General features: G+C 42.7%; 1 protein-coding gene across 1 annotated transcript; it reads right to left on the minus strand.

The window, feature by feature from the left end:
* Nucleotides 1-8,635: 8,635 nt before the first annotated feature.
* On the minus strand, nucleotides 8,636-23,272 carry LOC115145494 (GTP-binding protein REM 2-like). The gene is made up of 5 exons (XM_029687030.2): nucleotides 23,000-23,272; nucleotides 21,700-22,015; nucleotides 21,392-21,465; nucleotides 11,563-11,740; nucleotides 8,636-9,549 (listed from the first exon to the last, which is right to left on the minus strand). The coding sequence occupies exons 1-5, from the start codon at nucleotides 23,051-23,053 to the stop codon at nucleotides 9,257-9,259; spliced, it is 915 nt and encodes a 304-aa protein (XP_029542890.1). The 5' UTR covers nucleotides 23,054-23,272; the 3' UTR covers nucleotides 8,636-9,256.
* Nucleotides 23,273-27,537: the final 4,265 nt, after the last annotated feature.

The raw sequence follows: 27,537 nt of genomic DNA on the forward strand, positions 1-27,537 counted from the left end.
TTCTTATACCATGGCATTGTTGAATACTCATTTCTGATTGGCTTGATGGTCATTCTAGAGCGTGCATTATTTCCCTTCATAAACTGAGTGGTTAAAGCCCTGAATGCTGATTGGCTGAAAGCTCTGGTTTATGAGACGCATAAATAACGCCGCAGCCCGTCTGGTGTTCAACCTTCCCAAGTTCTCTCACGTCACCCCGCTCCTCCGCTCTCTCCACTGGCTTCCAGTTGAAGCTCGCATCCGCTACAAGACCATGGTGCTTGCCTACGGAGCTGTGAGGGGAACGGCACCTCAGTACCTCCAGGCTCTGATCAGGCCCTACACCCAAACAAGGGCTCTGCGTTCATCCACCTCTGGCCTGCTCGCCTCCCTACCACTGAGGAAGTACAGTTCCCGCGCAGCCCAGTCAAAACTGTTCGCTGCTCTGGCCCCCCAATGGTGGAACAAACTCCCTCACGACGCCAGGACAGCGGAGTCAATCACCACCTTCCGGAGACACCTGAAACCCCACCTCTTTCAGGAATACCTAGGATAGGATAAAGTAATCCTTCTCACCCCCCTTAAAATATTTAGATGCACTATTGTAAAGTGGCTGTTCCACTGGATGTCTTAAGGTGAACGCACCAATTTGTAAGTCGCTCTGGATAAGAGCGTCTGCTAAATGACATAAATGTAAATGTAATGAGACCATATACCACGGATATGACAAAACATACACAAAATACATTTAGCTTTCAACAGGGGAGATTTGTATAAACCTTGCTGTCTGTCTCTCTGACATTTGTAACAAGACAGGCAAGACAGGCAGGCAGCGTTTCTCAGCCAGTTGAAATCATGAAACAGCTAGCATAATTTTTATGGATATACAGTGCCTTCGGGAAGGAGTCATTTTTATAAATAAAAAATGTACCTCAGCAATCTACACACAATAGCCCATAAAGACAAAGCAAAAACAGGTTGTTAGACATTTTTGCAAATTTATAAAAAATTAAAAACAGAAATACCTCATTTACATAGGTATTCAGACCTTTTGTTATGAGTCTTGAAGTTGAGCTCAGGTGCATCCTGTTTCTACAACTTGATCGGAGTCCACCTGTCATAAATTCCATTGATTGGACATTATTTTGAAATGCACATAACTGTCTATAAAAGGTCCTATAAAATTTCTGCAGCATTGAAGGTCCCCAAAGAACACAGTGGCCTCCATCGTTCTTAAATTGAAAAAAAGCTTGGAACCACCAAGAGGTGGTGACCAAGAACCCGATGGTCACCCTCACATGGCTCCAGAGTTCCTCTGTGGAGATGGGAGAATCTTCTAGAAGGACAACCATCTCTGCAGCACTCCACCAATTAGGCCTTTATGGTAAAGTGGTCAGACGGAAGCCACTCTTCAATAAAAGGCAGATGACAGCCCTCTTGGAGTTTGTAAAAAGGCACCTAAAGACTCTCAGACCTTGAAAAACAAGATTCTCTGGTCTAATGAAACCAAGATTGAACTCTTTGGCCTGAATGCCAAGCGTCACATCTGGAGGAAACCTGGCACCAACGCTCCCCATCCAACCTTTCAGAGTTTCAGAGCATCTGCAAAGAAGAACGGGAGAAACTCCCCAAATACAGCTGTGCCAAGCTTGTCGCGTCATACCCAAGAAGACTCGATGCTGTAATCGCTGCCAAAGGTGCTTCAAGAAAGTGCGGAGTAAAGGGTCTGAATACTTATGCAAATGTAGTTTTTCAAAAAAATGATTTGTATAAATTAGCAAACATTTCTAAAAACTTGTTTTTGCTTTGTCATTAAGGGGTAGTGTGTGTAAATTGAAGAAGACATTTTTTTTTAAAGATCAGATTTAGAGTAAGTGTAACGGCTCTCGTCGAAAGGAGTGGACCAAAGCGCAGCGTGGAAAGTGTTCATGATACTTTATTCAAAAACATTCAAAGAAAAATAACAAACGCGAAAACAAAAGTGCACAGTTCTGTCAGGTACAGACACTAAACACAAAACAAGATCCCACAAAACCCAAAAGGAAAATGACAACTTATATGTTATCCCCAATCAGAGACAATGATAGACAGCTGGCTCTGATTGGGAACCACACATGGCCAAAAACTAAGAAATAGAAAACATAGACTTTCACACCCGAGTCACACCCTGACGTAACCAAACATAGAGAATAATAAGGATCTCTAAAGTCAGGGCGTGACAGTAAGGCTGTAACATAACAAAATGTCAAGGGGTCTGAATACTTTCCGGAGGCACTGTATACAATAAATGTCAATTGAAAAAATGTCAAATGAAACAGCAAAGTGCAGCTAGTTTGCAGTCTTTCCAGTAAGTTAGCCATAGTTGGTTAGCTAGCAAGCAAGGGATAAGAATGTTGCCAGCCACTATGGCAATGGAACATTTAGAACGAACGTCTGGGTCGCGTCCATAGATACAAAACAAAAAGACTGAATGACTAGATCGTGTCTCTGGCAACCCAACGGATAGAATGAACCACCAGCCGGCTTGGGTAGCAACCCTAGATTTGTGTCGGGACTATATCTTGTGGAAAGATGAAATAGCATTAATAAATTCATCAATAATGTAAAGTTTTTAATGAAAATGCCACTCATTATTTTAATTTGTTGGTACACGTTGTATAAAAGTGATAATGCACTTGAAGCCCGTGTTTGGAGGATATATTGGCAGTTTGCCGGACCTCTACTTAGTCTCGGGCCTAGCAACACCCGTGCCAATATCATACAGAGTAGTATCATCATGAGTTGGGATTATTGTTCATTTTTTAGATAGCTAGCTAGCTACATATCTTAACAAAAGACTCCACTATGCAAGTAACGATTTCGGGTGCATTCGTAAATTCAGTCTGGCGATCTACTCCGTTTTTCAGAGCACTCTCGTCTGAGTGTGCCAGAGCGCAGAATAACTGATGAATTTACAAACGCTCAACACCCATTGAATATGGCTGGTGTCAGTAAACATTGGCAAAAAAATGTGATTAAATTGTTGACAATGTCACGTGTGCTCACTCTCTGGCCTCTAGGTCACCAGGCTGCTTGTTATGGCACACCTCACCAAAGGGAAGGACACGGAGTGTTTTTTTTTGTGTCAGTGGGAAAGACGTCAGGTCCGGGAGCCGCTACAGTCTCTCATGTCTCAACCAGATTGCCAAGCTCCCCTGCCTCAGCCGGTCTGCGCATCAGCAGGGGTGACCGGTCCACTCCTGATCCCCGGGATCGTCCCTTTGGTTGGCGTCCCGCGGCTGGAGCCGAGTGTGCCGGGGAGGGGGTATCGTCAGGTATGCTCTCTCTCGGGCACTCTAGCTCGCCATGTTCCTGCGTCTCAGCCAGATTGACAGGTTTCCCGCGCCTCAGCAGAGGTGACCGGTCCGCTACTGATCCCCGGGATCGTCATTTTGGTCGGTGTACTGTGGCTGGAGCCGCTCCTTGGGGAGAGGGTAAGGTCACATGTGCTCCCTCTCCGGCCTCTAGGTCACCAGGCTGCTCGTTATTGAGCACACTTGTCACCATCGTTAAGCGCACCTCGCGTCATCAGACTCACCTGGACTCCATCACCTCCCTGATTATCTTCCCTATAAATGTCACTCCATTTGGTTCCTTCCCCAGGCATTATTGTTTCTGTTACAGTATCATGTCTATGCATTGTTTGTGTTTCTTGTTTTGTATTTAGTTGCATTTATTTATTATAACACTCACTCTCTGAACTTTCTTCCCGACTCTCAGCCACTTGTTCTTTTTTTCTTTTTTTTTCTTTCATCTTTATTTAACCAGGTAGGCCAGTTGAGAACAAGTTCTCATTTACAACTGCAACCTGGCCAAGATAAAGCAAAGCAGTGCAACAAAAACAACAACACAGAGTTACACATGGGATAAACAAATATACAGCCAATAACACAATAGAAAAATCTGTATACAGTGTGTGCAAAATTAAGTAAGGAGGTAAGGCAATAAATAGGCCAATAGTGGCAAAGTAATTACAATTTAGCAATTTACACTGGAGTGATATATGTGCAGATGAGGATGTGCAAGTAGAAATACTGGTGTGCAGAAAAACAAAAACAAATATGGGGATGAGGTAGATAGTTGGTTGGATGAGCTATTTACAGATGGGCTGTGTACAGCTGAAGCGATCGGTAAGCTGCTCTGACAGCTAACGCTTAAAGTCAGTGATGGAGATATGTCTCCAACTTCAGCTATTTTTGCAATTCGTTCCAGTCATTGGCAGCAGAGAACTGGAAGGAAAGGCGGCCAAAGGAGGTGTTGGCTTTGGGGATGACCAGTGAAATATACCTGCTGGAGCGCATGCTACAGGTGGGTGTTGCTATGGTGACCATTGAGCTGAGATAAGGCGGAGCTTTACCTACCAAAGAGTTATAGATGACCTGGAGCCAGTGGGTTTGGCGCCGAATATGTAGCGAGGACCAACCAACGAGAGCATACAGGTCGCAGTGGTGGGTAGTATATGGGGCTTTGGTGATAAAACGGATGGCACTGTGATAGACTGCATCCAAGAGTGTAGAAACAGGAGAAAGGGAATAATAATACATTTTGGTAGGCAGAAGGTGCTCTTTGGTGAAAGGGGTGAATTGGTCATCAAAAAGAAAGGAGGACAAGGCAGGGTAGCCTAGTGGTTAGAGCGTTGGACTAGTAACCGGAAGGTTGCAAGTTCAAATCCCAGAGCTGGGATTCTGTCATTCTGCCCCTGAACAGGCAGTTAACCCACTGTTCCTAAGCCTTCATTGAAAATAAGAATGTGTTCTTAACGGACTTGCCTAGTTAAATAAAGGTATATTTAAAAAAAAAAATACTCTTCAATTAATTAAAATGCCTTTATTTGTATGGCATGTTCAATAGAAACAAGGTTTTAAAAATCTGACGCGTTTTGGCTTCATGGCCTTCGTCAGGGAGTACAACGAAATAATACAATGTCCTCTTTTGAACAGCTTTTCCAATTAGCCCTAATTTGAAGAGGGAGTGGTTACAAAATTGATTGGACACACCTAGTAAGCAATAATATACACATTAAAAAGTCAAATACTGTAGCTATGTTCTCATAAAAATACAACTCCAAGCTAGAAGTATCAGAACACTTAGAAAGGTAGTTCTAACCTTAAATATGACTGGGAGAAGTGTCAAGAATAAAAAAGCAATATATCCCATAGTACACTAGAACACAGCAAAACATGAACAACAACAGTCTAAACATAGCTGAGGGAAATTGAGTAGAGTGTTGGAGGCTATTTTGTAAATTGCATCGCCGAAGTTAAGGATCGGTAGGATAGTCAGTTTTACGAGGGTATGTTTGGCAGCATGATTGAAGGAGGCTTTGTTGCGAAATAGGAAGTTGATTCTAGATTTAACTTTGGATTGGAGATGCTTAATGTGAGTCTGGAAGGAGAGTTTACAGTCTTGCCAGACACCTATGTATTTATAGTTACAGCCAGCAGCACAGTTACATTCACCAAAGCTCTGGATAACATGAAAAGCCTAACCAGCTCTGCTAGGGTGAGTAAAATGGTCAGAGTTTGCGTGGCGGCTAAAGCTTAAGAGGGTGTGAACGATGCTGAATGGGTGTAGACAAAGAAGAGCACTCTAGTAGGTACCAAAACATTCAAAGTCCATTTTCTCAAAAGTGAGGTTACAAGTTTATCAACTTTAAAAGCAGAAATACTTCCCCATTGTTCCTCAAATGCAGTATATGATGTACAATTTTGTAACTCTGTGTCTCTGCTTTTATCCAATGTAAAAAACACCATTTCAAATTTTGCTACAGACCAAATCCATTCCAAACACCGGCTTCAAGGGCATTATCACTTAAATATTTAACTGACTTCAGTTGTTACCGTGGAGTGGTCCGTTTATGATAAAAACACATTTGTAAGTGGAAACCACTTTATATTATTAGATGTGATTGAAATGTGGCATTTATCTGAGTTGACTGTAATGTTTAATACATCTAGACAGTTATTTTTAGATTAGTTGGCAGTTGGGCAGTGACTTTGTCAAGTGACTGAATTTCTTGCTTGGTGACTCAGCGGTGGCTTGCAGCTTCTACAATGATTAGATGACAAACTGTCTTTTTCGAAATTGTTTCTCATATTAAATTAAGAAAATACTTGTACAAGCCACCTTCCTATGATAGACTTTGGCAATGTAATGTATTACATATGCATGCTGCTGCTTCCACATGACATATTCAATCTTCACAGTTTATCATGTGCTCTTTTATTACTAATGGGTCTCACCCACCATTGTGTCTTACACCAGAGTGTAGGCTGGACCTCACTAACCACAAGAAGGTTACAGCACTGGTGTCTGGCCATTCTTCCGAAGCCTCCGCCTTTTATGAAATGTAGCCGCTTTCAGACACGTTCACAGGATAGGCTATTTCTCAAAATCTCACATCGATGCACAAACATTGGAAAACCAGTGTTTTGCTTTTAAGGCCTATGGTCCTACAATAACCTACAGGGTAAATTGAGACTGGACAGTATGAATTCAGGGCCTTAAGAGCTTGTTTGTGGAGTAATGTAATTGTTTTGATCTCCAATTTGGACGGTTCCACACTTTGATTAGAAACCTTGTTATGTATCGGCCAGCTTCATCACACAACATATCTGCAGTGGTTGTTTTTATTTACATTAGTCTTGAGTTAAAATGGTACCATTTTAAGACAAAACAGTATGCTGGTTCAGTGTGTTATCTGCCTATGTTCCAGGTATCCAGTAATGTAAAGAACTAAAGTAAAAATACTTTAAAGTACTACTTAAGTCATTTTTGGGGGTATCTGTACTTTACCTTACTATTCTTTTTTTTACAACTTTTATTTTTACTTCACTACATTCCCAAAGAAAATCATGTACGTTTTATACTCTATACATTTTTCCTGACACCCAAAAGTAATCATTACATTTTGAATGCTTAGCGGGACAGGAAAATTATCCCATTCATGCACTTAACAAGAAAACATCCTTGGTCATTCCTACTGCCTCTGATTTGGCAGATTCACTAAACACAAATGCTTCGTTTGTAGATTATGTCTGAGTGTCGGAGCTTGCCCCTGGCTATCCTTAATAAACAACTCTTTTTTTAAATTTATTTTTAATCATTGTACTTTTACTTTTGATACTTAAGTATATTTTTGCAATTACATTTATTTTTGATACTTAAGTATATTTAAAACCAAATACTTTTAGACTTTTTTCTCAAGTAATATTTTACTGGGTGACTTTAACTTTAACTGGAGTCATTTTCTATTAAGGTATCTTTACTTTTACTAAAGTATGACAATTGGGTACTTTTCCACTATTGCCAGTATCCATTATCCACCCCCACTGCTCCCAGCCAGGGGTTTGGATCCAGGGGAATGAGTTACAGTGAAATGATTATTTCATGCCACCATTTAAAGGGGGGGGATTTTTTCCAATTCTGTTTCTCCCTGATTACAGCAGTGTTCTCCACTTCTTTTTGATGAGGTCCATGAAAATGATATGATGACCCATGATTATATACTCTGTTTCAATGCTTGCTCTTCAATAGCGTGGGTGTGAGTGGGAGTGAAAGGAGAGTGGAGTAAAGGGTGGTAGAGTGATGTTGTGGGATACTGATATCTGACAGAGTCCTCTTCTCAACAATAAACATAAACACATTCGGAAATCTCATTCACTCCCCTTGAAGTGTACCCCAATTTTGTATGGGAAAATGTTGAACACAAATGTATATGGCACAAAGATCATAGGTCTCCTTGACAACAGTAACCTGGCAACGATAACTCTACATACAATAAATCCTGGCTGCATTCTCCATCCCCTCCCTCCTTATCTCTTATGCCCTCTCTAAGTTCAGTCTCTCTCTGGCCCTTTCTCTACCCCTTCTCTGCATCCCCATGGATACAAGATTGTCTGTATACTCAAAAAAGCAAGTGAAGAGCTCACGAAAATAATCAAAACTATGTAATATCAGGGCTGCTACTCCGACTGCCCTTATTGCACCTGTCCTGGAAACCTATGGGTAACTGCCAAAAGAAAGGAAACCCCAACAGAAAGTGTGATAAGGCGTTAATAGGGCACCAGAACAGCTTCAATGCAGCTGCAATGTGTCTTGGCATAGATTCTACAAGTGTCTGGAATTCTACTGGAGGGATTCTTACACAAGAAATTCCATAATTTGGTGTTTTGTTAATGGTGGTGGAAAACGCTGTCTCTGGCGTCGCTCCAGAATATCCAATAAGTGTTCAATGGGTTGAGATCTGGTGACAGAGACACACACAAACACCCTTTAAAGCCCCACACTCATTTGAGGCCCCTCTTTCAAAGTCACTAAAATCTCCTTCTAGCTATGGTAGCCAAAATAATCTGCAACTGGAAATTTTTATACAAGACCCTAAGCATAATGGAATGTTAATCGCTTAATTAACTCAGGAACCATACATGTGGAAGCAGCTGCTTTCAATATACTTTGTACCCCTCAAATACTCAAGTGTTTCCTTTATTTAGGCAGTTACCTGTATCTCTACAATGCGAAGAGCATTCAGGGAAGTTTCTGCACTATAAAGTCTCTCAACTGTAACAGAACACACAGAGACAAATACATAGATAAAAAGAGTCACCTTCCTTTCTCATGACTTCTATAACTATTTTATTTGATCCTCAATGAAATCACATTGGAATAGAGGTGGATAATCAATTCCGCCACTACAGTATGATGCTTTGTGTTGTATTTACAGGTGTTTAGCTAATGAATGGTTTTCTATCTATCACCTATGGTTCTCTAGTACAACATTTTTACACAAATAAACCCAGATACATCCATCTCTTCTTTAATGCAATTCTCTCTTCCTGCTCTTCTCTGCTTTATGCATGTGTCATCCCCCACAACTGTGTCCTCTTCCCATCACTCACTTTTACACTCACACATTGACACTCACTTTTCTCGTCACCATAATTTACCTCTTCGAATCATCTCTATTTTGCGATTACTTACATCTTATTTCCCTCTTGCTCTCTTTCTAGCCACCCCTCTCTTTCTAGCCACCCCTCTCTCTTTCTGTCAACCCCTCTCTCTTTCTAGCCACCCCTCACTTTCTAGTCACCCCTCTCTCTTTCTAGCCACCCCTCTCTTTCTAGCCACCCCTCTCTTTCTAGCCACCCCTCTCTCTTTCTAGCCACCCCTCTCTCTTTCTAGCCAACCCTCTCTCTTTCTAGCCAACCCTCTCTCTTTCTATCCCTTCCATCATCCCTGATCACAGGGCACCCAGGTCATGGCAGGACCGGGACTTTTGTCTAAAGAACTTGCCCCCCTCTCGTTCCCTCTCGCGGGGGTAGCGTGGGACCAGGCTAGTGAGGAAACGCTTGGCACGGTGGGTGATGCTCTCCCGGCCGCCAGCCATGTCGTGCCCACAGGCCCCTGGAGGCACCGGGCTGAGGCCCCTGGCTAACCTCACAGCATACTCCAGGAGCTCTGCCGTGCGGTGATCCAGAGAAGCTGACATCTCTACATATAGACAGTCAAACAGAGAAGCGCTGGTGAGGGCCTCTGAGAGAAGAGAGAGAGAAAAAGTGAGACGATGATGACGATAATGAGGGAAAAAGAAAGACACCCATAAGCACAGTTGTCAGTGGTAAACACATTTTGGATGAGAACATTTTGGGTGGGTACACAGTGATGTGCTGGTGTCACAGGTTCATTCATATTAGTTACATGATAAAGCACCTCTTATTATGTCATTGTCCTGTGACTCAGCCCAGCTCCTCTCTGGTTGACATCAGATACACTACAATATCAATATCCCTGCCTCTGTGGATTTATTGTGTCATTACAGACTAGTATTCCCAGGACAAATACACACACATCGAAAGCATTTCTTAAAAATAAGTATATAGCACATATAGATGTCACGACTTGCGCCGAAGTCGGTCCCTCTCCTTGTTCGGGCGGTGTTCGACGTCACCGGTCTTCTAGCCATCGCCGATCCACTTTTTATTTTCCATTTGTTTTGTCTTTGTTTTCTACACACCTGGTATCTATTTCCCAATTACATGTTCATTATTTAACCCTCTGTTTCCCACATGTTAGTGTGCGTGTTTATTGATTGTTCATGTCGGTACTTGTCGGCTGGTATGTATTTACACCCGTTATTTTCGAGTGACCGGTATTTCTCCGCACCTTGAGTATTGTCTGTATACTGGTGCTGTTGTGGAATTAAATACCTTGTACACTCATTTCTGCTCTCCTGCGCCTGATTCACTGCACCAGTTACCCACCGCCTGACAATAAAATATAGAGTGCAAGACAGAGATCCCGGGAATGAGACGCCAGATGATGAAAGACGGTGAGAAGCAATTGCCCTAATTGGTCCTAATTAAAACTGTGTTTGTTATTAGAGTGGAAGAGAGGAAGAGAGGTATGGTAAATGTTTTTTTTTTCTCCTGAGGGAAATTTCAACCGATGCCTGTGAAAAGCAATTAATCAGAATGCCTTACTCTCTGCCTCAGGCCTACTCAGACAAAGGCTCTTGGCTCTGCGATTACATAACACTGAATCCAAAAACGTCTAGGTCTGCATTCTGGAGAAACACTTATCACACAGAGAAGGGTGGGGGTGAAATTGAGAAAGTTTGAAAGAACAAAAGTTTTGTGTTTTACAGGTTGAGGGATCCAAACAGCCGAGCTCAGGCTGGTCCTCTGAACACACCACACAGCCATATCCTCAGTTGATATGTACGTTTAGATGAATAGGGTGTGTGTTCTCAGTATCTCATGCACAGTTCTCAGCATGCACATCCCCTCCCCCCATACTCCCACACTGCACTGCAGCTGAAACGCTGTGCCACTTTCCGTCTGTATTCCTGTAAATCTCCCCCCACAGCAGTACCCTGCAGAGATACAGTACAGAACTCAACCTGACAACACGCAGGGTGGAGATGGCAGGCAGGAATAAGGCAATGAGAGGAGAGAGCATCTATAGGGAGAGATAATCTTTAGGGAAAGGTATAGGGAGAGATAATCTTTAGGGAAAGGAATAGGTAGAGATAATCTATAGGGAAAGGTCAAATCAAATCAAAGTTTATTTGTCACGTGCGCCGAATACAACAGGTGTAGCATTTCACCTTACAGTGAAATGCTGACTTACAGGCTCTAACCAATAGTGTGAAAAAAGGTATGTGTGTGTGTAGGTAAGTAAAGATACAAAACAACAGTAAAAAGACATTTGAAAATAACAGTAGCAAGGCTATATACAGACACCGGTTAGTCAGGCTTATTGAGGCAGTATGTACATGTAGGTATGGTTAAAGTGACTATGCATATATGATGAACAGAGAGTAGCAATAACGTAAAAAGAGGGGTTAGCGGGTGGTGGGACACAATGCAGATAGCCCGGTTAGCCAATGTGCGGGAGCAAAGGGAAAGGTATAGGGAGAGATAATCTTTAGGGAAAGGTATCCGCTAGGACAGTGCAGGTTATACAAAGCATCTTAAGGTTGCAGAGACAATAGGGGACATCATTCTATCGCAGTCCTGTAACAAAGAGAGGGCCAAGCTGCCTCACCTTGAGTGCTGACCTCACGTGAACGGACCAGGTCGCTCTTGTTGCCAACGAGGATGATGGGAGTTTGCGGTTGCGTCTCCCTGAGGAGGAGGCGGAGTTGGGCGGTGCGGTGGAAACTCCGCCTGTCTGTCACAGAGAACACCAGGACACACACCTCACACTGGAGATCAGACAGGTCCTGAGAGAGAGATCACCACAATCATACCACTTTACCTTCCATTTTGTCATATGAATTTCAATAAGAATACACTCCTATTTACTGTATAAGAAAGGCCATACTTGTACTTGTATAGAACAACCAAATCTACACTATATATACAAAAGTATGTGGACACCCCTTCAAATAAGTGGATTTGGCTATTTCAGCCACACCTGTTGCTGACAGGTGTATAAAGTTGGGCACACAGCCACACCATCTCCCTAGACAAACATTGGCAGAATGACCTTACTGAAGAGCTCAGTTACTTTCAACGTGGCACCGTCACAGGATGCCACCTTTCCAACAAGTCAGTTTGTCAAATTTCTGCCCTTCTAGATCTGCGCCGGTCAACTGTAAGTACTCCTGTTGTGAAGTGGAAACGTCTAGGAGCAACTACGGCTCAGCTGCAAAGTGGTGGGGCACATAAGCTCACAGAATGGGACCGGCGAGTGCTGAAGTGCATAAAAATTGTCTGTCCTCGGTTGCAACACTCACTACCGAGTTCTGAAACTGCCTCTGGAAGCAACGTTAGCACAAGAACTGTTCGTTGGGAGATTCATGTAATGGGTTTCCATGGCCGAGCAGCTGCTCACAAGCCTAATATCACCATGCACAATGCCAAGCGTCGGCTAGAGTGGTGTAAAACTCGCCGCCATTGGACTCTGGAGCAGTGGAAAAGCGTTCTCTGGAGTGATGAGTCACGCTTCACCATCTGGCAGTCTGACGGACACATCTAGGTTTGGCGGATGTCAGGAAAACACTACCTGCCCGAATGCATAGTGCCAACTGTATGGTATCGTGAAGGAGGAATAATGGTCTGAAACTTTTTCATGGTTCGGACTAGGCCCCTTAGTTCCAGTGAAGGGAAATCTTAACACTACAGCATAAAATGACATGCTAGATGATTCTGTGCTTCCAACTTTGCGGAAACAGTTTGGTTAAGGCCCTTTCCTGTTTCAGCAAGTCAATGGCTTCGTGCAGAAAGCAAGGTCCATACAGAAATGGTTTGTCGAGATCGGTGTGGAAGAACTTGACTGGCCTGCACAGAGCCCTAACCTTAACTCCATCGAATACCTTTGGGATGAATTGGAAGGCTGACAGCGAACAAGGCCTAATTGCCCAGCATCAGTGCCTGACCTCACTAATGCTCTAGTGGCTGAAGTCCCCGCAGCAATGTTCCAACATCTAGTGGAAATCCTTCCCAGAAGAGTGGAGGCTGTTACCGCAGCAAAGGGGGGACCAACTCCATATTAATACCCATAATTTTGGAATGATATGTTCGACAAGCAGGTGTCCACATACTTTTGGTCATGTAGTGTATATGTTATTCCTATGAATAAGAAAGCGGTTAACCCTGCTGCCAGGTTTTCAAAATTATAGGAACATTTGGCGACACATATTTTTATGTGTCTTAAAGTGTGCACATTTTTAGAGCCTTGTGAATGAGGGTCAGCAGCAACATTTCATTAGGGACAGTTCAAACTTTACTGAGGTGGTCCAAAATAGGGAAGGGTTGTCTTACTTTTTTTGTTGCTTTGGGGAAGGTTGTGTGTTTTTTTATTGGGCACAGAGGAGGGAGGTTTCCCTGGTTTACATTCGCTCTTTTGAAGGACTTACTATATAAATTCTTCCATTGTAGACAAATGTCGTCATCTGCTTGCATGCGCCTCCCCTATATCAAGGTGTTTTGGTACTTCCCTTATGCACTACGCTTCAACGCATGCTAACTTTTACTACACCATAGGTCAATATCTTCTACCAGTCTAACTTCCTATCCTGCCCTCTATCCAGATCTGCAATAGGCTAACTAGCAACCTTACCACACATAAAATCTGCATACATTTTTTAAACCTTAATTTAACTAGGCAAGTCAGTTAAGAGCAAATTCTTATTTTCAATGACAGCCTAGGAACAGTGGGTTAACTGCCTTGTTCAGGGGCAGAACGACAGATTTTCACCTTGTCAGCTCGGGGATTCAATCTTGCAACCTTTACGGTTACTAGTCCATTGCTCTAACCACTAGGCTACCTGCCGAATCCACAAAAACAAATAGGAGTAGCTGATAGGCAGCAGAGAGCCCAGCTGCAACATTACACATGAAAGAAAAGTTAAGCGAAGAACAGTGAAGAACACAGGGGCCCCACAGGGGTGTGAATAACACAGGGGCCCCACGGGGGTGTGAAGAACACAGGGGACCCACAGGGGTGTGTGCTTAGTCCCCTCCTGTACTCCCTGTTCACCCACGACTATGTGACCAACACAACTCCAACACCATTATCAAGTTCACTGATGAAACGAAGGTGTTAGGCAACGATGAGTCAGCCTACAGGGAGATCAGTAACCTGGCAGTGTGGTGCCAGAGCAACAACCCTTCCCTCAACATCAGCAAGACCAAGGAGCTGATTGTGGACTACAGAAAAGGGGGGGGGGGGGGTGAGCATACCCCATCCACATCAACGGGGCAGCAGTGGAGCAAGTAGACAGCTTCAAGTTCCTCATTGTCCAAAGCACTAAAGACTTGGTACAAACAATGGTACAAACACACACAGTCATGAAGATGGTGCGACAGTGCCTCTTCCCCCAGGAGGTTGAAAAAGTTTGGCATGGGCTCTCAAATCCTGAAAAGGTTATACAGCTGTACCATTGAGGGCATATTGACTGGCTGCATCACTGCTTGGTATGGCAATAGCACCGGCCTCAATCGCATGGCACTACAGAGGGTTGTGCGGGCAGCTCAGTACATCACTGGGTCCGAGCTCCATGCCATCCAGGACCTCTATATCAGGCGGTGTGAAAAGAAGGCCTGGAAAATCGTCAAAGACCCCAACCACACAAGCCATAGATTATTTTCTCTGCTGCTTCACAGCAAGAGGTAGCAGTGCATCAAGTCTGACACAAACAGGCTCATGAAAAGCTTAAGACTGATAAAGACTGATAAAAAGCTAACAAAATAGCTACATGGACTGAGTTTACCTTATATCCTTATTTACCTTTTATTTCAATATTTGTCTCTATGCACACTCACAGGGCCCTAACACACACAAACAATCGCTCCATAATTTGCTCACTCACACATAATATGCACATACACCTGCATAACCACTCACATGCAAGCTGCTGCTATTCTGTTTATCCTGTTGCCTAGTCCCCTTACCCCTTATACATATCTACCTCCATCACTCCAGTATCCCTGCACATGTAAATATGGTATTGGATCTGACTTTTTAAATATTTCCTGTCTATAGTATGCTCACTTACTTTATTATGCGATTTATATTTCCTATTCTTATTTCTTGTGTGTGTTTTTTTTTCCTAGTAATACATTGTTATTGATTATTGCATTGTTGGGTTTTGAGTTTGCAAGAAAGGCATTTCACTGTAGTTGTGTATGTGACATTAAAACTTTAAACTTGAAGACGAGACACGCAGCTCAACAAGCTCCACCATTGATCTTGTTTAGCGACAATACAATTATCCTACCTAGATTAGCCTACAACACCACAATGCAATGAATAATTGCATTATTGTTTTTAAGTGAGTACAAAATTCTAGTGATTCGCTGTCTGTTGCAGATCATCATTCTCCCAAGTCGTCCTATAATAATGTGGCCACATATGCTCCAGGCAGGCCTAGTTATTCAGGAAAGCTTAAAGCAGGCTCTGCCTCCTCTCCAATTCGAGTGGCTAGCCTGGCGCACCTAGAACCTAATGCTTCAATATAGCTTAAATATTTGTCATTTATCTTTTTAAATGTATTACCTTTTATATTTGGCATAAACACAACCAGTCAATGTTTAAATCGGATTAAGCTACTTCAAAAATATAATTCCAGCATCCTCAAAATGGCTTGACATTAACCAGGTTTCCATCCAACCTTTTAATGCCATTAAAATGATCTCACACTTTTGTCCATAATAATCTCATCATGTAGGCTATACCCACGCTGTAGCTGAGAGCTCTTGGCTAAAGTGGGCACATTCACTATACCAAAACTTTTTTTTTGCAACAAAACCATCAGTAGGCACTAGAGTTGTAAACCCATTGAATGTTTTTTTAAATATTCGGTACTTGGGAATTTGACTGCAAAAGATATTTGCAGATTTTTGAATATTCACATGAAAATCATGCACTAATTGGATGAAAACCTAGCTATAGACACCAGTGGCGGTCGGTGCCGTAAGATGAGGGAGGATGATAAAAAATGTTTATTTATTTATAATACAGCATACTGGATGACTATCATTCATATTTCATTCACCCAGCTCAATGTAACATCATCAGGTTAAGGCTACTACACGATACTCAAATGTTCCCTGTACTCATCATGAGGTTGCTACAACCTAGCCTATGAATGAAAGTTAACAACGTAGGTGCACAGGTCGAGAGAATTATGAGTAATCAAGCTGTTAGACAGTGACACATTCAATACACATTCAGTACTTGCACACTCTTACCTACATCTAGCTGATCTAGGGTGTAATCATTAGTCCAACAGTTGCAAATGAGAGTTTCTACTGGACAAATTCAGTTGTTTATCCTTGTTTTGTTCAATTTGCTTCCGTTTAAGAATCATTTTTCAACAGAATTGGCGCAATAAATACACCTCTGATCACACTCAAAACATTCACAGTTCATTTTCATACCAGGCACATACAAACAGCTTGTTGTATATATAATTCCTTCTCGCATCTATCTATGCCCTCTCCTCCTCTCACCTTTTTCCTTCGCTTGTGGACTTCAGTGCCGAACACATCAGCTGTCTGTGACCAGGCGAAAAAACCTTTCCATGCCAAACCTTCATATCATGACTGATAACTGCTACAAACCGCCTACATCGTTGTCACGCCATATTCAAAATAGGCATAGCTACTAGGAACTAGAACTAAACCCGCTACTAGAACTAAACCCGCTACAATCATATAGTACAGTTTGGTCAGTTTAGCGGTTACACCGGCAGGCCCAGGTGGCTATAAATTAATTAATCCAAAAGCTTATGGAAAAGTTCCAGTGTTGGATAGACATAGCCCTCTAGCTAACATAGCATTCCTCTCTGTTTGAGCTGGGTGTTTGAGTATGCTAAACTAGCTAGCTGCATTTGTCACTAGCTAAGTAAGTGAAAGTGAAAGTGTAACAAAATCTACTACGAAGTATAGCTATCTTTCTCTTTCTCTCTACTCCTTAACTTTAGAAGAAATTAATTTGTTCAAAACTGTTAAACTATTGTCTTTCTCTCTCTTTGAGTCAACTATCACATTTTATGCACTGCAGTGCTAGCTAGCTGTAGCTTATGCTTTCAATACTAGATTCATTCTCTGATCCTTTGATTGGGTGAACAACATGTCAGTTCATGCTGCAAGAGCTCTGATAGGTTGGAGGACATCCTCCAGAAGTTGTCATAATTCTATCTATGGAAGGGGGTGAGAACCATGAGCCTCCTAGGTTTTGTATTGAAGCAAATATACCCAAAGGAGGACATAAGCTAGCTGTCCTCCGGCTACACCATAGTGCTACTCCGGCTACACCATAGTGCTACCTCAGTGCAGCTGAGGCTACTGTAGACCTTCATTGCAAAACAGTGTGTTATTTGGTGACGTGAATATATTTAGAATAGTTTTATTTAAAAATGATACTTTTTAAAATCTTCAACCATTTGACTTTTTATGAAATTCACTGAGGAGGAGCCTCCACTGATAAACACCCTAAAGACTCTGGCAAGTGCACTAGTCCAGTGTCACTTTGATTATGCCTGCACATCACGGTTCACCAGCAGCCCCAAACATCTAAACAATAAGCTACAGACCAGCCACAACAAGCTTGCAAGAATTTTACTTAAACTCCCCACTCATACCCATCTGAAGGTTGAACATTTTAATAAATCAAATCAAATCAAATTTTATTTGTCACATACACATGGTTAGCAGATGTTAATGCGAGTGTAGCGAAATGCTTGTGCTTCTAGTTCCGACAATGCAGTAATAACCAACGAGTAATCTAGCTAACAATTCCAAAACTACTACCTTATACACACAAGTGTAAAGGGATAAAGAATATGTACATAAAGATATATGAATGAGTGATGGTACAGAGCGGCATAGGCAAGATGCAGTAGATGGTATCGAGTACAGTATATACATATGAGATGAGTATGTAAACAAAGTGGCATAGTTTAAAGTGGCTAGTGATACATGTATTACATAAAGATGCAGTAGATGATATAGAGTACAGTATATACGTATACATATGAGATAAATAATGTAGGGTATGTAAACATTATATTAAGTAGCATTGTTTAAAGTGACTAGTGATATATTTTACATCAATTCCCATCAATTCCATTATTAAAGTGGCTGGAGTTGAGTCAGTGTGTTGGCAGCAGCAACTCAATGTTAGTGGTGGCTGTTTAACAGTCTGATGGCCTTGAGATAGAAGCTGTTTTTCAGTCTCTCGGTCCCAGCTTTGATGCACCTGTACTGACCTCGCCTTCTCGATGATAGCGGGGTGAACAGGCAGTGGCTCGGGTGGTTTTTGTCCTTGATGATCTTTATGGCCTTCCTGTGACATCGGGTGGTGTAGGTGTCCTGGAGGGCAGGTAGTTTGCCCCCGGTGATGCATTGTGCAGACTTCACTACCCTCTGGAGAGCCTTACGGTTGTGGGCGGAGCAGTTGCCATACCAGGCGATGATACAGCCCGACAGGATGCTCTCGATTGTGCATCTGTAGAAGTTTGTGAGTGCTTTTGGTGACAAGCCAAATTTCTTCAGCCTCCTGAGGTTGAAGAGGCGCTTTCCTGACACCACACTCCGAGGGCCCTCACCTCCTCCCTGTAGGCCGTCTCGTCGTTGTTGGTAATCAAGCCTACCACTGTTGTGTCGTCCGCAAACTTGATGATTGAGTTGGAGGCGTGCGTGGCCACGCAGTCGTGGGTGAACAGGGAGTACAGGAGAGGGCTCAGAACGCACCCTTGTGGGGCCCTAGTGTTGAGGATCAGCGGGGTGGAGATGTTGTTACCTACCCTCACCACCTGGGGGGCGGCCCGTCAGGAAGTCCAATACCCAGTTGCACAGGGCGGGGTCGAGACCCAGGGTCTCGAGCTTGATGACGAGTTTGGAGGGTACTATAGTGTTAAATGCTGAGCTGTAGTCGATGAACAGCATTCTCACATAGGTATTCCTCTTGTCCAGATGGGTTAGGGCAGTGTGCAGTGTGGTTGAGATTGCATCGTCTGTGGACCTATTTGGGCGGTAAGCAAATTGGAGTGGGTCTAGGGTGTCAGGTAGGGTGGAGGTGATATGGTCCTTGACTAGTCTCTCAAAGCACTTCAGTTACCTTAGCTCAGTTACCTTAGCTTTCTTGGGAACAGGAACAATGGTGGCCCTCTTGAAGCATGTGGGAACAGCAGACTGGGATAGGGATTGATTGAATATGTCCGCAAACACACCAGCCAGCTGGTCTGCGCATGCTCTGAGGGCGCGGCTGGGGATGCCGTCTGGGCCTGCAGCCTTGCGAGGGTTAACACGTTTAAATGTTTTACTCACCTCGGCTGCAGTATTGTCCTCAAAGTGGGCAAAAAAGTTATTTAGTCTGCCTGGGAGCAAGGCATCCTGGTCTGTGACTGGGCTGGTTTTCTTTTTGTAATCCGTGATTGACTGTAGACCCTGCCACATACCTCTTGTGTCTGAGCCGTTGAATTGCGATTCTACTTTGTCTCTATACTGACGCTTAGCTTGTTTGATTGCCCTGCGGAGGGAATAGCTACACTGTTTGTATTCGGTCATGTTTCCGGTCACCTTGCCCTGATTAAAAGCAGTGGTTCGCGCTTTCAGTTTCAGAATGCTGCCATCAATCCACGGTTTCTGGTTTGGAAATGTTTTAAGCAGCTAGGCTTAGTCTGGTCCACATAATTATTACAGCCTCAGTCCATAGGTACCTATGCAACAATTTTTCATTTATTAAAGATGTCCACCAGCATTATACCAGAGCCAGAGACACTAATATTCATTGTTTTAAATATAAGAGTCTATCTGGTAAGAACACATTTTAACTACCACAGCAACTCAGAGCCATACCAACCATAACCACTTTTAAAAAGAATGTCAAAAGCTGGCTAATGTGTGAACAGTATAATTTTTTCTCTGTATCTCTGTAATGTGTTTGTATACTGTATATGTAATTATGTATGTATTTTTGTAAAAAAATATGGACCATACTGGAAATAAGTCCCCGACTTTATTATGCAATCCCGGTCACTTTAAAAAATATTTGTACTGTGTGCATATATATGTATTTTTTTACTGAGAAATAAAATCAATCAATCCAAACTGTGCAGCGACCATTTGATGACTAGAAAGTGACATCTATTACAGAACACCAAAAAGTTTAATGACATTCGGAGATTGTCAAGCCAAACCTTCGATACTGGGTTGGCCGACAAGGTAGGGAGGGATGTATTTTCTGTTTGTCGAGATTGACATAGTCTATTTATTGTGGCGTTGAAAATGCAAACCATGATATTGAAGTGCCCGAATTCAGTATGCTTTGTATATTGGCTGTGTGGTGCATTGTCACAGAAACCTGTTGGTAGAAATTGTGTTGCTTATATTTAAAAAATATATAAATATCAATATCAAAATGTTGAAAATCAGATTCCCCTTAGCTGATCATTGTCTGCAGCCGCCACTGATCGTAGTATAATGAAACAGGCAGGGAGAGTGCGCTTGTCCGTGGTGGTCGGCGAACCTTCAACCTTCTGGCCCATTGCCCTGACCGTGTGATTGTGTTTTTTCAAAAATTTCAAACAAATGATTGCATATTGTTCTGGTAGTATGCAGTGAAAGTGTGCTGCCTGCAGCAGTCAAGACTTGAGAGTGGAGCCCTGTGCTCTTTCATTCTACGAGTGCCCGCTGCCTAGAGACAAATTACCATATCACACCAACTGGGAACCAAGTCAATTACTGATGACACACGCAGAGAATACGATCACACACACACACACACACACACACACGCACACTGGATGCCCTTCGAGTGAATCGTTCATAAGTCACTGAAAATTATTCAGGGACACTCAGTGAGCAAAGCTAAATTGGAATTCTAAAATCTGATTTGAAGATTCCAATCTTGAGACTGGACTGCATCAAAAGGCTAAAACATATTCTACTGAACATAATAGACTGAGCAGCATCACCGACATATCTTGGTCTCTCACACAAGACAACCAGAGAACAACGTCAGTGATGCAATTAGATAAGCAGAATCGCAATAAAATAAATCTATATAAGGTCAACAAAAATTCACTAAATCTTGTTATTTCAGACTGGAGAGCTACTACAATACCCAACCCCCCAGCTGGGTCAGGAACAGCAGAAGGAGAATATGTCCCCAATATTGTACATCTGCTCAGTGAGCAGCTCCCTCCCGTACACATCCATGAACACGTTTGAAGAATACCCAGGGCAATAGGGGTAAACCTCTGGAAAATAACATGATAAGAAGCTTCCAAGCCAGTCAATAGCAGAGTCCCACAGGGGAAACTCCCATATTAAGAGTTAGTCCATGAGGAAAGACAAAGGGTAAGGAGTGGGAGAGAGAAGGCTGGGGTAGAGTGCGACCACATATGTGCTGTTAGGCTCACCTGCCTCCAGTTGTCGTAGATAAGGATGGTGCAGTCCTCGTCGTCCACGGTAACAGTGTGCACATAGCCCTCCCCTGAGGGAGAGAGAGACATATCAGGCAAGTCCCAGGTGGAGATGGTGGAAATAAGGTTTTCAGTTTATGTTTTTTTTTACAAGACATACAAAACGTTGGGGTGTTTTGCCAGGCACAATTAGTATCATAGGCAATTTTTTTGTAAAAACAGTGGTCAGTCTGAGGGAAAACTAGACGGGTCACAAGCAGATATATCTTTCATATATTTTTGTCAACATCCAAACACCAATGCACCTTCAGAATCCACAGATGCAGTTCGATCCAAATCCCCAGCCAAGGCGATAGCAAGGCATGACTTGCCCACCCCATTCTGACCCAGCAGGGCAATTCGAAAGGGCCCTTCAGAGGGGGGTCTCCCCTCTACCGCTGAGGTGATGGTCTCATCCTTCGCCAGGCTGAAACTGATTGGAGGAGGAGAAGGTCCAGCCAACCCTGATGTCCAATCACAATCATCATGAACTGCTTCTTCCCGTCTGAGCTGGTGTTTGATTGGCAGAGGGGTACTTCCTCTGCGTAAAGGCGGTGCACTGGACAGAGTCATACTATCACACTAAAAGAGAGACAAATAAATAAATATACACAATATTTAAGCAATAATTCCCAAGAGGGTGTGGTATATGGCCAATATACTGTACCATGGCTAAGGGCTGTTCTTATGCACGATGCAAGGCTGAGTGCATTATTGCTATTATAAAATGGTTACCAACATACCAAGTTTTTTCTTGATTTACCCATGGCTTTCAGCCAATCAGCATTCAGGGCTCAAACCACCCAGTTTATAAATTCCCATAGAACATGGACCAACCAGGCTCTGACTTTGAGTCCACATTTCCATCAGAATTCCACACTCTGTAGCAGCTTACCATACACACATACAATTGTATAGATAGCAAGGATTGTGATGTGGCTTGAATGTGCAATGCTGCGCTACCTAGTGTACTACCACATCCTCAGCTGTCTCCAGGAAAACTTGAACCAATTTGACTGTAATAGACAGTGGGCTAGTCACTCTGTGCCTGACATGTCATCACTTTTAGTGTGATCTGAAATAAAAAGCCCTAGGCACATGCATGACATTATCTCACTGTGTCTATCACCCTCATTATTGACATCTACACTGCTTCTGCCTCCCTCTATCCCCCTTTATATCTCTCCATCGCTTTCTCTAGCTTCATCTCTCGATTTATGTCTGTCTCTTTCTCTCTCACACAAGCACACACGCTCACGCACAGGCTCTCACACACACACACACACACACACACGCACAAATAGACGCAGAGAACCTTTAAGAATGGCTCCTGCCCATGAACAAGTTCATGTCAGTTACATTTGAAGCTCAAAGAATAAACCAAATCAATTTGAGCCCTTCTGTTATGTCATCAGCACTTCCCGCATCCTGTCACAACGCGTGCAAGCGATAGACGTTCTTGACAATGTCTTGTGAAGCAACCGTTAAGTAATGACATATTTGCATCCATATAAACTGTTAAAAAGGTGGCTGCCCAGCACATTCTCTTTCAACATCTTCGCCTACCTTCACCAGTGTTTCCTCGATACTGATACTGTCTTTGAGCGCATCTGTCGGCATCTGCAACTTGAAATACAACCAGTCAGAAATCGACTTTTAAGGAATCCCGAGTGTTTTCCCGCCCTCACACTCTTCTTACTCACGCGCTCTCTGCCTCAAGCCACACCAAAAACGGTTCTCTCTCTCTCTCTCTCTCATGCGCAATCACAAACACTACACGCACACAGACTCTGCTACATAGGCAACTGGAAACACTTTTCTCTCCCCCACAGTGTGCTCTCCTGTACAGTAAATTCGGTCCTCCTGCAGTGTCCTACCCAATTCTCGCTCTTCTGCATTTATGACTAAATTAAATGACGTGAATTGTCGTTGTCAGCTTTTCATTTTCTAAGACAAAATGTGTTTAGGCTCTTGACCTACATCTGCGTCGACTACATTTTCCGTGTAGAGAAAAGTTCATGCGAAAGAAGAAGCTAATTTTACTCCGCTCTAAATTACCTTTTGGATGCTCCAGGATAGTTACACTAATATGTTTACATTTCGCCACTAGGGCGCAGCAGATTCGTTTTCTTTTCTCCAATAACTCTACCATGCATTGCCTTTTGTGTGCGCGCGCGCGCGTGTGTGTGTTTGTGCATCCGTTGCGGTCAGTGCCATTTAAGATTAGGGAGGACGATTTTTTTTATGAGCATGGCCTTATTTCTATTATAGAATATTGGATGACGGTCATTCATATTCCATTCACCCAGCTCAATGTAACATCGATAGGTTTAGACTACTACATGATACTTGCATTTTCCCTATAGCCTAGCACTCATGAGGTTGCTACAACCTAGCCTACTAATGAAAGTTTATAATGCACACTTCCATTCAAAACTTTGGGGTCAATTAGAAATGTTCTTGTTTTTGAAAATAACATGTTTTAAAAAATTGTCCATTAAAATAACATCAAATTGATCAGAAATAAAGTGCAGACATTGTTAATGTTGTAAATGACTATTGTAGCTGGAAATTGAAGATTTAGAGGCTTCTAGAGGCCCATTATCAGTAACCATCACTCCTGTGTTCCAATGGCACATTGTGTTAGCTAATCCAGTTGTGCACCGGGGCCTCCCACTCCTCTTTCTATTATGGTTAGGGCCAGTTTGTGCTGTTCTGTGAAGGAAGTAGTGCACAGCATTGTACGAGATCTTCAGTTTCTTGGCAATTCTCGCATGGAATAGACTTCATTTCTAAGAACCAGAATAGACTGACGAGTTTCAGAGAAAGTTATTTGTTTCTGGACATTTTGAGCCTGTAATCGAACCCACAAATGCTGATGCTCCAGATACTCAACTAGTCTAAAGAAGGCCAGTTTTATTGCTTCTTTAAACAGCACAACAGTTTTCAGCTGTGCTAACATAACTGAAAAAGGTTTTTCTAATGATCAATTAGCCTTTTAAAATGATAAACTTGGATTAGCTAACACAACATGCCATTGGAAAACAGGTGTGACGGTTGCCGATAATGGGCCTCTAGACGCCTATGTAGATATTCCATTAAAACATCTGCTATTTCCAGCTACAATAGTCATTTACAACATTAACAATGTCTACACTGTATTTCTGATCAATTTCATGTTATTTTAATGGACAATTTTTTTACAAACCTAGCAGCGTTGCAGGTCTTGACACAAACTGGTGTGCCTAGCACCTACTACCATACCACTTTGAAAGGCAGTAACATATTTTGTCTTGCCCATTCACCCTCTGAAGGGCACCCATACACAATCCACATCTCAATTGTCTCAAGGCTTAAAAATCCTTTGTTAACTTGTCTCCTCCCCTTCATCTACACTTATTAAATTGGACTTAACAAGTAACATCAATAAGGGATCATAACCTGGATTCACCTGGTCAGTCTATGTCATGGAGAGAGCAGGTGTTCTTAATGTTTTGTACACTGTGTATTTAGTATAGTTTTATCTAAAACGAATACTTTTTTTAATGTTTCACTATTTTTATTTGTATGAAATTCACTGAGTAGGATGGTCCTCCCTCTCCTCCTCTGAGGAGCCTCCACTGATGTGCATATTTAAGTCTTTGGGCATACAACCTACTACTACTGTACATGTGCTAATATTTGTGTGTGTTTCTGCAGTCACCTTATCCCTGAGGCTTGGCCTGATAACGTCTAAATTCTAACATATTCTCTCTCTCTCTCTCTCTCTCTCTCTCTCTCTCTCTCTCTCTCTCACTCTCTCTCAATCTATGTTTGTCTCTCTGTGTCCAGCTGTCTGTCTCTCTTTCTCTCTGTTTCTCTCCTCTCATATTATCTAAATCTCTAGCGTCCAGCCGCGAAATTAGTCATCTGGAAGCCCCAGGCAAATGCCAGTCTAATAAAGCCATGGAAACTGCCTGTTTTACAAACAGTGGGCCCACCACATGGATGGGTTTAAAATTCCATTGCGGACCAACATAGTAGGCTACACCCCAGTCTTTTTTTTGTGTTTTACAAATGGTAGGCCTACCACATAGATGAGCATTCCTAAAATTCAATTTCAGGTAACACTGTAGGCTATAGGCCTACTTCAGCAAGCATGCAATCTTTATTACATTTTAGTTTAGATTTAGTTTAGATTTTATGCAGTCTAGATGGATTTTATCCAGTCTAGACCAGCCTTTATTTGCTCCAAACATAGATTTCTTTAAATGACGTCTTTTCAACTTTTATTCAGAACTGTAAATTAACTTAATTTCAACTCCCGAAAAATACGGATTTTCAACGTCTGGAAAATATTTATTTTCACCTTTCAATCAGAACCTAAACCTTCAACGTCTGGGAAAATAAGTATTTTAGATATCTCTCCAACGTCATTTTGCTTAATGGGACTATTCTAGTAGGGGTGGCAATTATTTTGCCTCACCTAGTGCGGCAGAATGGCCAGGACCCAGGGGAGGGTTCTTGAAATGTAACATCCAATCAAACCCAGCGGACCACTCAAACCATTTTTGCAATAGAAAATTCTCCAGACCTCCAAGGGAGGCGTGACAGGGAAGTGATTTTGGATGTATGACAACGCAAGACTACTACTAAGAATTGTTTTAAGATGACCATAACAAGCCTATAGAAACGCATTGAATAACAGACTAATTCATGGAAAAATCAATAGTTAAAAATTTAATCAAAAGGAAGTATGTTTTGATGTGTCTGTCTTGTATCTGAGAGATATAAAACAGCACATTCGTTTTTCGGCCCAGTAACTTCAGGTCCTCCCGAGTGGTGCATCGCAGTGCTTGAGGCGTCACTACAGAACTGGGTTCAGCTGGCCGTGACTGGCCGTGACTGGGAGCACAAGGCGTGAGGCGGCGCACAATTGACGGTGCACAATTGGCCAAGGGTCATCTGGGTTAGGGAGGGTTTGGCTGGCCGGGATTTCCTTGTCCTTGTTACTCTAGTGACTCCTTGTGGCGGGCTGGGTGCATGTAAGCTGACTTCGGTCGCCAGCTGGACATTGTTTCCGCTGACACGTTGGTGCGGCTGGCTTCTGGGATAAGCAACCAGTGTGTCAAGAAGCAGTGCGGCTTGGCAGGGTCGTGTTGTGGAGGACGCATGGCTCTTGATCTTGGCCTCTTCCGAGTCAATAGGGTTTGCAGCGATGGGACAAGACAGTAACTACCGATTGGATGTCACGAAAAAAGGGGTAAAAAAATACATACCGTATATATCTCTAGCTTAAACAGACAGATTTTAATTGTATTATTATTTCTCGAGTGGAGCTTGGGGGGGCCTCAAATGGAGAAATTATTTGTATATTATTTTGTATATTTTACATATCTTTTTAATTTTTTATTTGTGGGATCTGGAGGCCCCTTGATAATGTCGGGCCTGAGGCAATTGCATCTTCTCCCTAATGGTAAGTCCACCAGTGCTAGTGTCTGTTTCCTGTCTCTCTCTATCCCACTCTCTGCAAAGATAATTTTACAGAGGGAAAAAAAACACATTTACATTTTTCACCTTGAATATTTTCTAGCTGAGATTGTACGAATGTGAATTCATTTACGCATCACTGGAAACTGTGTGTATTTTAACATATGTGTTGTGTGCCTGCCTGAATGTGAGTGTGTGTGGCTGTGTGTAACTGTGAGTGGGGTGAGTGTTCATGTTACTCTGTGAACGTCCTCTCCACACAATGCTACAATGGACTCCGGCAGTGAGCAGTCAGGGCGCTATTATAGCCCTAATCCTGTCCCTATTATACAGGCCAGAGAGTGAGCGAGAGACACAGAGAGGGAGGCAGGGCCAAGGGTGAGGTCATCCCAAACAGAGCTCAACCAGGGTCACTGCCTCTCTATAGATGGACACAGAATGACAGAGAGATAGAGGGAGAGGGAGATGGAAGAGCGGATGAAGTAAATAGAACAGGTCTACAGGAGATTGGAAAAGTGGGAGGGACAGAGAAGGGATCGAGGGAGGGATTACTAGGTGTTTAAAGCACAAGTGAAACGGAGACAAAGAGAGACATTCAGAGAAGCAGTGGAAAGGAAACATAGCTACCAAGGATG

The sequence above is a fragment of the Oncorhynchus nerka genome, linkage group LG17, assembly GCF_034236695.1.
Source record: "Oncorhynchus nerka isolate Pitt River linkage group LG17, Oner_Uvic_2.0, whole genome shotgun sequence".
In the NCBI taxonomy this organism is placed as follows: Eukaryota; Metazoa; Chordata; class Actinopteri; order Salmoniformes; family Salmonidae; genus Oncorhynchus; species Oncorhynchus nerka.

What these genes read in the sequence shown, in the direction of transcription:
- LOC115145494 (XM_029687030.2), bottom strand. Translation starts at nt 23,053, where the DNA reads ATGCCGACAGATGCGCTCAAAGACAGTATCAGTATCGAGGAAACACTG. An exon ending in TCTACGACAACTGGAGGCAG is followed by an intron (nt 11,741 to 21,391) that starts GTGAGCCTAACA and finishes TCTCTCTCTCAG; the next exon opens with GACCTGTCTGATCTCCAGTG. An exon ending in ACGTGAGGTCAGCACTCAAG is followed by an intron (nt 9,550 to 11,562) that starts GTGAGGCAGCTT and finishes CTCTTCTCTCAG; the next exon opens with AGGCCCTCACCAGCGCTTCT.